Genomic DNA, 12,459 nt, shown 5'->3' on the forward strand with positions numbered 1-12,459 from the left:
GTTTGCTTTCTTTCAATAGTTGAACCCATAAACACAAATACAACTTAGGGAAAAAAAACTAAAAAGACAGAGTGATATTTACATAGTCTTTCCCCCCTCCAGTAATGAGAGTTCACCATGTCAGCGTTTTGTGTCAACTGGCCAATCATCAACCTGGGTTGTCTGCAAGACTGTGTTAGCTCAGAGAGCAGTTTTCAGGTCTTGTGGAAAGTGATTAGTCATCATAGTGGTTAATAGAGTCATCACGTCAGTATAGTGAACCACCTCCGCTATTTTCCCATTACATAATGTTGTTGTTTTTAACTTGGCAAGTCAGTTAAGAACAAATTCTTATTTTCAATGACGGCCTAGGAAACGGTGGGTTTAACTGCCTTGTTCAGGGGAACAGTGGGTTTAACTGCCTTGTTCAGGGGAACAGTGGGTTTAACTGCCTTGTTCAGGGGAACAGTGGGTTAACTGCCTTGTTCAGGGGAACAGTGGGTTAACTGCCTTGTTCAGGGGAACAGTGGGTTAACTGCCTTGTTCAGGGGAACAGTGGGTTAACTGCCTTGTTCAGGGGAACAGTGGGTTAACTGCCTTGTTCAGGGGAACAGTGGGTTAACTGCCTTGTTCAGGGGAACAGTGGGTTAACTGCCTTGTTCAGGGGAACAGTGGGTTAACTGCCTTGTTCAGGGGAACAGTGGGTTAACTGCCTTGTTCAGGGGAACAGTGGGTTAACTGCCTTGTTCAGGGGAACAGTGGGTTAACTGCCTTGTTCAGGGGAACAGTGGGTTAACTGCCTTGTTCAGGGGAACAGTGGGTTAACTGCCTTGTTCAGGGGAACAGTGGGTTAACTGCCTTGTTCAGGGGAACAGTGGGTTAACTGCCTTGTTCAGGGGAACAGTGGGTTAACTGCCTTGTTCAGGGGAACAGTGGGTTAACTGCCTTGTTCAGGGGAACAGTGGGTTAACTGCCTTGTTCAGGGGAACAGTGGGTTAACTGCCTTGTTCAGGGGAACAGTGGGTTAACTGCCTTGTTCAGGGGAACAGTGGGTTAACTGCCTTGTTCAGGGGAACAGTGGGTTAACTGCCTTGTTCAGGGGAACAGTGGGTTAACTGCCTTGTTCAGGGGAACAGTGGGTTAACTGCCTTGTTCAGGGGAACAGTGGGTTAACTGCCTTGTTCAGGGGAACAGTGGGTTAACTGCCTTGTTCAGGGGAACAGTGGGTTAACTGCCTTGTTCAGGGGAACAGTGGGTTAACTGCCTTGTTCAGGGGAACAGTGGGTTAACTGCCTTGTTCAGGGGAACAGTGGGTTAACTGCCTTGTTCAGGGGAACAGTGGGTTAACTGCCTTGTTCAGGGGAACAGTGGGTTAACTGCCTTGTTCAGGGGAACAGTGGGTTAACTGCCTTGTTCAGGGGAACAGTGGGTTAACTGCCTTGTTCAGGGGAACAGTGGGTTAACTGCCTTGTTCAGGGGAACAGTGGGTTAACTGCCTTGTTCAGGGGAACAGTGGGTTAACTGCCTTGTTCAGGGGAACAGTGGGTTAACTGCCTTGTTCAGGGGAACAGTGGGTTAACTGCCTTGTTCAGGGGAACAGTGGGTTAACTGCCTTGTTCAGGGGAACAGTGGGTTAACTGCCTTGTTCTGGGGAACAGTGGGTTTAACTGCCTTGTTCAGGGACAGAAAGACAGATGTTTTTCCTTCTCAACTCGGGGATTCGATCTTGCAACCTTTCGGTTACTAGTCCAACGCTCTAACCGCTAGGCTACCTGCCACCTCTACACTCTAACCGCTAGGCTACCTGCCACCTCTACACTCTAACCGCTAGGCTACCCGCCACCTCCACACTCTAACCGCTAGGCTACCCGCCGCCTCCACACTCTAACCACTAGGCTACCCGCCGCCTCTACACTCTAACCGCTAGGCTACCCGCCGCCTCTACACTCTAACCGCTAGGCTACCCGCCGCCTCTACACTCTAACCACTAGGCTACCCGCCGCCTCCACACTCTAACCGCTAGGCTACCCACCGCCTCCACACTCTAACCACTAGGCTACCCGCCGCCTCTACACTCTAACCGCTAGGCTACCCGCCGCCTCTACACTCTAACCGCTAGGCTACTCGCCACCTCCACACTCTAACCGCTAGGCTACCCGCCACATCCACACTCTAACCGCTAGCCTACCCGCCACCTCTACACTCTAACCGCTAGGCTACCCGCCACCTCTACACTCTAACCGCTAGGCTACCTGCCACCTCTACACTCTAACCGCTAGGCTACCTGCCACCTCTACACTCTAACCACTAGGCTACCTGCCAACTCTACACTCTAACCACTAGGCTACCCGCCACCTCTACACTCTAACCACTAGGCTACCCGCCGCCTCCACACTCTAACCACTAGGCTACCCGCCGCCTCTACACTCTAACCGCTAGGCTACCCGCCGCCTCTACACTCTAACCGCTAGGCTACCCGCCGCCTCTACACTCTAACCGCTAGGCTACCCGCCGCCTCTACACTCTAACCGCTAGGCTACCCGCCGCCTCTACACTCTAACCACTAGGCTACCCGCCGCCTCCACACTCTAACCACTAGGCTACCCACCGCCTCCACACTCTAACCACTAGGCTACCCGCCACCTCTACACTCTAACCACTAGGCTACCCGCCACCTCTACACTCTAACCACTAGGCTACCCGCCATCTCCACACTCTAACCGCTAGGCTACCCGCCACCTCTACACTCTAACCGCTAGGCTACCCGCCAACTCCACACTCTAACCGCTAGGCTACCCGCCAACTCCACACTCTAACCGCTAGGCTACCCGCCAACTCCACACTCTAACCGCTAGGCTACCCGCCGCCTCTACACTCTAACCGCTAGGCTACCTGCCACCTCTACACTCTAACCGCTAGGCTACCCGCCACCTCTACACTCTAACCGCTAGGCTACCCGCCACCCCTACACTCTAACCACTAGGCTACCTGCCACCTCTACACTCTAACCACTAGGCTACCTGCCACCTCTACACTCTAACCGCTAGGCTACCTGCCACCTCTACACTCTAACCGCTAGGCTACCTGCCACCTCTACACTCTAACCGCTAGGCTACCTGCCACCTCTACACTCTAACCACTAGGCTACCTGCCACCTCTACACTCTAACCACTAGTCTACCTGCCACCTCTACACTCTAACCACTAGGCTACCCGCCACCTCTACACTCTAACCACTAGTCTACCTGCCACCTCTACACTCTAACCACTAGGCTACCTGCCACCTCTACACTCTAACCACTAGGCTACCTGCCACCTCTACACTCTAACCACTAGTCTACCTGCCACCTCTACACTCTAACCACTAGGCTACCTGCCACCTCTACACTCTAACCACTAGGCTACCTGCCACCTATGTTCAGTCAGTGCATTTATTTATTAGCCTATGGGTAACACCAGTGATGCTCAGTCTCTCTTTTCTCTCTCAGAGCATTCAGAAAATCACACTATTTATACCCTCCCTGTCACACATCCTAACTTACGGTAAATCAAAGCACTTGGTATACAGGTGGCAGATAGTAGTGGTTAGTGACCTAGTAGTTAGAGCATTGGGCCAGTAACCGAAAGGTTGCTAGATTGAATCCCCGAGCTGACAAGGTAAAAATCTGTCGTTCTGCCCCCTGAACAAGGCAGTTAACCTACTGTTCCTAGGCCGTCATTGTAAATAAGAATTTGTTCTTAAGTGACTTGCCAAGTTAAATAAAGATGAAATAAATAAATAAAATGAAAAAAAACATCTTGAGTTAAATCAAAGCACTTGGTATACATATCCTGACTTGAGTCAAAGCAAAACCCCTGCTAATCAATCACAGAACTGGCCTAATTACACAACACCAAGCAACTGGATTGAGTAACATTTAAAATTGGAAACAGCTGTAACTATAGCCCCTCAATATTGAAAGTGAGGTACATATAAAATGCTGTTTTAAAGATCACTCATTTACATTTGGTTGTGCAGATAGTGTTTACAGTAACATGATGTGAGGGGCAGGAATATTTGATTGTGCAGCAGTTTGTAATCCATCCTACTCTCCAACCATTCCAAAATATCGTTGTTTTTTTAATGACAACATTTCCTAGAAGTCTGTTTTTGTCCTGGCTTGCTGACAAGACGGGTCAGCTTGAATACCTGGTAGATCTTGCCACCAGTATACGAGAGACAAGACATACATTGTTAGCTAATAAATAGACTGAGATAGATCGCTGTCAATGTGGCTTGGGGGGGTTGCGAAGGTAGCTAGCTAGCTAACATAATATCTGTATTCTATTAATTAGCCATCTTTGTTGTTTTTCTGCAAGAGACGTATTAGCCACGACTTGTTGCCCGGGGGATTGGTTAGTCAAACCTGGTCGTGCTTTAAAGTATTTCCCTCAATCTGATTTTTTTGTGGACAATGTAAATCTGTCAGCTAACAATGACAGATAGTGAAATAAATGTCACACCTGACAACAAAACATAACGGTGAACCTAAAAACAGGGAACAAACAGTTACGTCAACTGGTATTTATTTAGTTTATTCGAGGGAAACATCTAGATTTCAAACAAAGAATGTCTAGCAACCTAGCTAGTTATCTAGGTAACGTTAACTACGTAACGTTAACTAGATTGCTAAATAGCTAGTTGGCTAACCTTACTAGCCAACGGTTAGCTGTTAGCATTAGCATCCGCGGTTTGGCTAGCATGACATTACATCCAGGGAAGAGCCTCTAACGGTAAACCAGATCTTGACTTGCTTTGCTGAGATTGGATATAATGTTAAACAGACTTACCATGTAAAGCGTGAAGGGGAAACATAGTAGGAATAGCCAGAGGTAGAGGTGTAGAGCATTGACAAATGTATTTTGATGGGGATCATAGTACCATCCGCCTGTGATTGAAGCCCAGACCCCCTGCCTAAGGATCTGTAGAGTTTGAGACCCCATGTTTTATCCCCTTCGATTCCTTGAAAAAAAAACGACTAAATAAACGGGGCGACACGAAGGCTAGCCGTCGTGAAACATTACCAACAGTGCAGTGTTTTCAGACACTGGCCTGAAAATCCACACTGCAGCCATCTTCTCTGCAGCTAGTCAGCTGGGGCACTGTACTCGGTCCTCCACTGAGTAGTCTCCTATCCCACCACGCCCTGCGAGCTGCTTCTTCTTCGGCCCGTGCTATCTGGTATCCTTGGGACGTCCTTACGCAATGGTCCCTACCCATTGAAGTTGAAATGTAAAATGGTTAAGGTAAGAGTTATGGTTAAGGTAGGGGTTAAGGTTAGAGTTTAGGATAATGACATCCCAAGGATCCCGGATAGCACTAACCCTTCTTCACATAAACAGTCAATGGAAAAAGAGTGTAGCAATAAAGACAACTCTGTGAGGGTAGTTTGAAAACGGTCAGACAATATTACACTAGCTAAATAGCGCCCCCTTTTGGTACTGTACTGATTTTCATAAAATCTCGGTGTGCCATATTTTTATTTATCCAGGCAAGTCAGTTAAGAACAAATTCTTATTTACAATGACGGCCAAACCCTAACCCAGACAACGCTGGGCCAATTGTGCACCATCCTATGGGACTCCCAATCACAGTCCGGTTGTAATACAGCCTGGAATCGAACCACGGTCTGTAGTGACACCTCTAGCACTGAGATGCAGTGCCTTTTGACTGCTGTGCCACTCTAGAACTCTGCGTGTTGTGGCATAACTTCCACTGCTGTATTTTCAATCATGACAGATTTACAAGTTACTAGTCAAATATATGAATTGATCATCAAGTTAAATCATCTAGACACTATAATCCCCTCGACTCTCATCAAATGAGATTGGTCCAACTACAGGGCTCTTCAATACCTCAGGAGGATCCCATAGCTGATGTCCAAAGCAATCTATATTGACCACACCTGGCTACAATAGATTATATACATTTAATCACATTAAAATACATGTTTTGATGAATAATGACAAACTCAAGTCACTGTATAATTTTTGAAAATTATTATATTCAGAAAAGCATGACAAAAAAAAAAAGAAGGAAAACACAATGGATTTAGGATCACTACGTGGGGGGAAAAAAACACAATTACATATTGAAAAAATTAATTGTGTGGATGTGTATTTATGCTTCAGAGATAACACCCCCCCCCCCCCCCCCCAAAAAAAACAAGTCTCCCACAGTCACGACGGAGTAAGATACTGCTGATGTCAAAAGTGCATAGAGATTAACTGGTGATCTCACTGTTTCCATGTTACCCTCAAAAAACTGCAAACTGTAAATCCACCCAGGTCCTTAACCTCTGACCTCTAGCATCATCACAGAGAGAAGTATTGGGGAGATGGTAAGATGTTGTCAGTAACTAGACAGTTCTAGAACACGGATGGAATGTCCCGTGAGGTCTGGTACTGGGACAGACAACACATATCGTCTGCTCATGTTTGCATCCCAAACGGCACCCTATTCCCTATATAGTGCACTACTTTTGACCAGGACCCTATTCCCTATATAGTGCACTACTTTTGACCAGGGCCCTGGCACACTATTTTCTGTAAAGTGCACTTACTTTTGACCAGAACCCTAATAGGCCCTAGTCAAAAGTAGTGCACTATATAGGGAAAAGGGCCCTGGTCAAAAGTAGTGCACTATAATAGGGAATAGGGTGCCATTTGTGACTATTCATTTGCCTTTCCTAATGCCTAATGCCAGTCTATGATAATTGACTGTCAAGCCCTTCAGAAACAGGATGATAGGTTGTTATGGTCTGGAAACTAGGATGGAGGTCCATTTCCACACACCTTCCGTCAGACACAAACCACTTCCTTCGCATTGTTCCGTCAGATAGGGTGGTACCTGTGCCATATGTCCTGTCTGTGTGCCTTGCCAATGTGAGTATGGACATCATGACGAAGGCCAAGAGCCTCACATATAAGCTAGAATTAACAAAAAGTGATACTGGCAAGAGCAATGTGCGGGTCCCCCCCCCTCTCTTATTATTTTCTTTGAAGAATGAACATTATCAGAAATATATACAGGAGTGGCCATCGGTCATCACTGTAGCCTGGCTCGTTTCTCCGGAGGTGGTTTGCTGCTGGGGGGAGCTGGAGCAGAGGTCTTGGTGGCTGGCTCTCTTTCTTCCTGCTTCACCAGCTCTACTGGGGGTTCCTGCTTCACCTCCACTACAACAGAATCGATACAGTAGATTAGACAGGCAACCCGAAAACAGGACACAAGGTGACATAACACGACTCCCGTGACCAAAGAAAAGATGACAAAATGTCCAGATTCGGAAAACATGACCTAACCTTTTCCAACAGTAATGTTCATCATCATTTAGTTGTTGTTGTCTAAATCCCATCATAAAATAATAGCAAATGGTTCTGCAATATTAGCTGTACACTCTTACCTGGGATGGGCTTCTCACCAGGCTTAGGCTAAAATAAAATAAAAAGAATTACAACAGAATATAGATGACCAAATGTGAACCTCAATAATACAATGTTAGAATTGAATGAATCGGTATAATGTATATTGGCTGAGATATTAGCAACGTGATCCATAATTATGACTAACTGATTGGTGGTGTGTCTGATACCTGATAAAACGTTGGAGGAAACTTGGACCTCAAATCGAGTAGAAGTGTGTCGACACGCTGTCTCTGGAACAGGGAACTGGGCTCCTCTTTCTTCTTCGACTTCGGCTTGGCTTTGGCATCTATAGACATCAAATCAAAAAAACACATTGTATTGGTCGCATACACATATTTAGCAGATGTTATAGTGGGTGTAGTGAAATGCTTGTGTTCCTAGCTCCAACAGTGCAGTAATATCTAACAATACACACGTCTAAAAGTAAAATAATGGAATTAAGAAATCTATAAATATTAGAACGAGCAATGTCAGAGTCCGGAGTATAAATATATACATGTGATGGGGTGTATAGACATTATGTGGATCGAATACTTAGTATACGTAGGATAGAATAGTATATATACAGCTATAGTTTATTAGGATGGAATTGACTAGACTAGGAAAGTTGCTTAGGAGCTAGAATCAGAGCTGACATGTCTTGTCAAACGCCATCTTGTTGCAGACGGTAAACACCATTGATGAGGAGAATTGTTGAAATACATTAGATACAGTACATGTATTATCAAAGTCATGGGAAAGCAATGATTTACTTCATACCTGCCTTAGGCCAGGTTTATTGAAACATGCTTAATAGGCATCACACATTAAAAATAATGATTTATTGTTCGGGAATGAAAACCAACGTCCCAATAAATTCCCAACAGTAACACCTGTAATACAACCACACCCAAAGGTTAGAGTTTACCAAATTACAATTCCACATTTTCCTCATTGAAAAGAATGAGAATTTCAGTGTACTTCCTGAATTGACACCAACACTGGCTAACATACCTCTCTCCTCCTGGTCTTTGAAGTGCCACCAGTATCCTTTAGATGGGTGATAGCGACAGTACGACATGGCCTCATCGAAGGCAGACTGGACACCATGGACAGCAGACAGCTGTGGGGAGACGGGGGGGAAATAACAGCAGTCAATACATGACGACATCAACTCACATGTCAACCAGGGTTGGGATCAATTCCATTTCAATTCAGAAAGGATACTGACATTCCAATTCTCTTCAATGCTTTTTAAATTTGATTTACTTTCTGACTTGACTGGAATTGAAATGGAATTGACCCCAACATAAACCAAGATAATTCCACACTTGTCTAAAACCCAAAGTAATAACATAGTAATAACATAGTACTAACAGTCATAACAACATAGTCATAACACTATAGCATAGTAATGGCAATGCCAGGGGGTTAACTCTCTCTTACCACTCTGGATCCAATAACTGTTCCCAGATCAGGGGCCTGATACACCACCCCAGCTATGATGTAGTAGTCAGACAAAGGGATGACTGGGGAAAGAAGCACACAATACAGAGTACAGGATATAGAATTAGAGCCTGGAATAAAAGACATGGGAAGATGACGTTTCCAAAGGGTATTAATAAAGGTGTTTTCTGTGGTGTGTGTTTGAAGTCTGTGGTGTGTATTTGTGTGTCGGAAGTCTGTGGTGTGTGTTTGTGTGTGTTTGAAGTCTGTGGTGTGTGTTTGTGTGTGTTGGAAGTCTGTGGTGTGTGTGTGTGTTTGAAGTCTGTGGTGTGTGTGTTGGAAGTCTGTGGTGTGTATTTGTGTGTGTCGGAAGTCTGTGGTGTGTGTTTGTGTGTGTTTGAAGTCTGTGGTGTGTGTTTGTGTGTGTTGGAAGTCTGTGGTGTGTGTGTGTGTTTGAAGTCTGTGGTGTGTGTGTTGGAAGTCTGTGGTGTGTGTGTGTCGGAAGTCTGTGGTGTGTGTGTTGGAAGTCTGTGTGTGTGTGTGTCGGAAGTCTGTGGTGTGTGTTTGTGTGTGTGTTGGAAGTCTGTGGTGTGTGTGTTGGAAGTCTGTGTGTGTGTGTGTGTGTGTCGGAAGTCTGTGGTGTGTGTGTGTGTGTGTGTGTGTGTGTGTGTGTGTGTGTGTGTGTGTGTGTGTGTGTGTGTGTGTGTGTGTGTGTCGGAAGTCTGTGGTGTGTGTGTTGGAAGTCGGTGGTGTGTGTGTGTGTTGGAAGTCTGTGGTGTGTGTGTGTGTGTGTGTGTGTGTGTCGGAAGTCTGTGGTGTGTGTGTGTGTGTGTCGGAAGTCTGTGGTGTGTGTGTTGGAAGTCGGTGGGTGTGTGTGTTGGAAGTCTGGGTGTGTGTGTTGGAAGTCTGTGGTGCGTGTGTGTGTGTGTGTGTGTGTGTCGGAAGTCTGTGGTGTGTGTGTGTGTGTGTGTCGGAAGTCTGTGGTGTGTGTGTTGGAAGTCTGTGGTGTGTGTTTGTGTGTGTTTGTGTGTGTTGGAAGTCTGTGGTGTGTGTGTTTGTGTGTGTTGGAAGTCTGTGGTGTGTGTTCTCTGTGGTGTGTGTTCTCTGTGTGTTGGGAGTCTGTGGTGTGTGTTCTCTGTGGTGTGTGTTCTCTGTGGTGTGTGTTCTCTGTGGTGTGTGTTCTCTGTGTGTCGGGAGTCTGTGGTGTGTGTTCTCTGTGGATCACCCTGAGTAGGAGACTGTCTCTGCTGTTTCCTGATGATGTAGAGGATGGGCTCCTGGGCATGAAGGAGAATGTACTCCACTCCAACCATCTGACTGAAATAGACACATCATTGTATGTCAGTTAGGCTAGTAACTATATTATTACACTCACAGAAAATGATCCATGGGCTGGACAGATGGTTTTGCTGATACAGGTTACACCTAGTCCTGGACTAAAAAGCATTTTCAATGGACACTGTCAATGGGACTAATCGGTTTAATCTGTGTCAGGGGCAGTGTTAGTGTAATAGATGTAACGAGTAATATGTTGGCCTAATAAATCACTATTTTAAAGAAACGACCCCTGGTAGCCTACTGATTAGAGCGTTGGACCAGTAACCGGAAGGTGGCTGGATCGAATCCCCGAGCTGACAAGTTAAAAATCTGTCGTTCTGCTCCTGAGCAAGACAGTTAACCCACTGTTCCCAATGGCGCAGAAGATGTGGATGTCAATTAAAGCAGCCCCCCCCCCCCTGATTCAGAGGGGTTAAATGCAAAAGACACATTCCAGTTGAATACATTCAGTTGAACATCTGACTAGGTATCCTCCTTTCCCCTTACACTGGAAACCAGCTAATAGCCAGTATGTCAGCCATATTCAAAGCCAATAACAAAAGAAACCCTTAACGTTACTTGAGATGTTCCAGAGTGAGCCGCTGCATCTTCACCACCTCGTTGTTACAGGTGCGGTCGTAGAACGGATTACTCCGCTCGGAGAAATAGTCCAGCACATTGCCAGGGTTGAGGATGGGCACCCAGCCACTATCAACCCACGATATCCCCAGGAGGTTGTTGTCTAGAAGGAGCAGCAGGTAACGAATGGAGTTACACGTTTTATTACAAGAATAAGGGTAAACGTGTAGGTATAACGTGCACATTTGTTTTGATGAAAACCTGCTGATTAGTTTGGTAAACAGATCGTTAGCTGTCTTGCTAAGCTAACGCGTCAGTTAAACTAGCTAGCTTTACATTTACATTTAAGTCATTTAGCAGACGCTCTTATCCAGAGCGACTTACAAATTGGAAAGTTCATACATATTCATCCTGGTCCCCCCGTGGGAATTGAACCCACAACCCTGGCGTTGCAAGCGCCATGCTCTACCAACTGAGCCACAGCTTTGTGCTGTCAAGCAAATTATGTTCCTGAAAGCTATTTATTTTAATTCTCAGAAATCGTGAGAGATACATTAGTGTTCATGACTATTTCTTCAATTTTCAATCGGACACAGAATACATTACTTTTCAATGAATGAAAGAAACACTTCGCTACCTCTCAAATCCACCGACGCCATCGTGTACTGTAAACAAATGTCGCACAGAAGCACCTGTCGCTGGTGGATGACGTAGTCAGCAGCGTGATGCCCGGTCAGGTCTAATGCCGCGTTCAAAACAACTGGGAACTCGGGAAAAAAACGAGAACCAACTGGGGAAAATGAGTTTGAGCTGTAATCCAACTCGGGAACTCGGGCCTCTTGAGCGCCGACCTGAAGATCACTGACGTCATGATGTGACCTCGTATTTTCCGAGTTTCCAGTTGTTTTGAACACAGCATAAATACAGCTTTTTGTCTAATTGACATCAAAAGTTGTTTTCATTGTATCTAACCGTAACGCTTTCCCTAACCTTAACCTAATTCTCCCAATCTGCTACGTTAATTATCCTAACCTGCTGCGTAAGTTCTCCTAAACCTGCTACGAAAAGTACAGTTTCTAGACAAAACCACGAGACCCCGTCAGAATATGCGTCTCCTCCATTTCTTGAGGACGTAGGGAGTGTAAACTAAGATTGTATGTATGGTTGCATAGGTCAATGCAAGGTTATCTTTACACTTCTTTGCAATTATTTACAATTCAGTAGTCTAATGTTTTCAGGATATATTAGCCACGTGAGAGACAAACAGACACACACAGAGAGAGAGAGTTAATGATTTCAGCAGTCAGCCTATTTTTATCAAAGATTAACCACTAGCAATTTTTGTTACCACCAGTTTGTGGGGAAACTCACCAGCCAAAGCAACATGCCCCCCCCCTCCCCCCTTACCCAGATGGTGAGCTGATAGCTGACATAGACAGATGCAAAATGATCAATTCATTAGGCCACTGGAAGAGAGATCAAATGGACTTATTATGAATGATGTAGTGGAATAATATGATCAAAAGAGCAAGAGAGAACTTAATGAAAAGGGATTGGGGGATTAATTGCCAGGTCTACAACCTACAAATAATGTCCTTGCTATTAACTTTGTTGATATGCTGCTATCTGAGTAGGATTATGTCCTTACATAGTGCACTACATTTGACCAGAGCATATAGGGCCCTGGTCAAAAGTA

General features: G+C 45.4%; 2 protein-coding genes across 2 annotated transcripts in view; both read right to left on the bottom strand.

The window, feature by feature from the left end:
* Positions 1-5,341, bottom strand: part of pcnx1 (pecanex 1) — a 172,667-nt gene extending 167,326 nt beyond the window's left edge. Inside the window, exon 1 of the mRNA XM_055862468.1 lies at positions 4,809-5,341. Within this exon, the coding sequence (XP_055718443.1) occupies positions 4,809-4,961 (153 nt within the window). The 5' untranslated portion in view covers positions 4,962-5,341. The remainder of the gene's footprint in view (positions 1-4,808) is intronic.
* Positions 5,342-5,928: 587 nt separating this feature from the next.
* med6 (mediator complex subunit 6) lies at positions 5,929-11,507 on the bottom strand. Its single transcript, XM_055862469.1, has 8 exons — positions 11,401-11,507; positions 10,764-10,926; positions 10,093-10,184; positions 8,868-8,950; positions 8,436-8,544; positions 7,610-7,728; positions 7,421-7,448; positions 5,929-7,193 (listed from the first exon to the last, which is right to left on the bottom strand). The coding sequence occupies exons 1-8, from the start codon at positions 11,420-11,422 to the stop codon at positions 7,066-7,068; spliced, it is 744 nt and encodes a 247-aa protein (XP_055718444.1). The 5' UTR covers positions 11,423-11,507; the 3' UTR covers positions 5,929-7,065.
* Positions 11,508-12,459: the final 952 nt, after the last annotated feature.

Source organism: Salvelinus fontinalis, chromosome 15, assembly GCF_029448725.1.
Source record: "Salvelinus fontinalis isolate EN_2023a chromosome 15, ASM2944872v1, whole genome shotgun sequence".
Classification (NCBI taxonomy): domain Eukaryota; kingdom Metazoa; phylum Chordata; class Actinopteri; order Salmoniformes; family Salmonidae; genus Salvelinus; species Salvelinus fontinalis.

What these genes read in the sequence shown, in the direction of transcription:
- med6 (XM_055862469.1), bottom strand. Translation starts at nt 11,422, where the DNA reads ATGGCGTCGGTGGATTTGAGAG. An exon ending in CAAAGACCAGGAGGAGAGAG is followed by an intron (nt 7,729 to 8,435) that starts GTATGTTAGCCA and finishes TGATGTCTATAG; the next exon opens with ATGCCAAAGCCAAGCCGAAG. An exon ending in TTCCTCCAACGTTTTATCAG is followed by an intron (nt 7,449 to 7,609) that starts GTATCAGACACA and finishes ATTTTATTTTAG; the next exon opens with CCTAAGCCTGGTGAGAAGCC.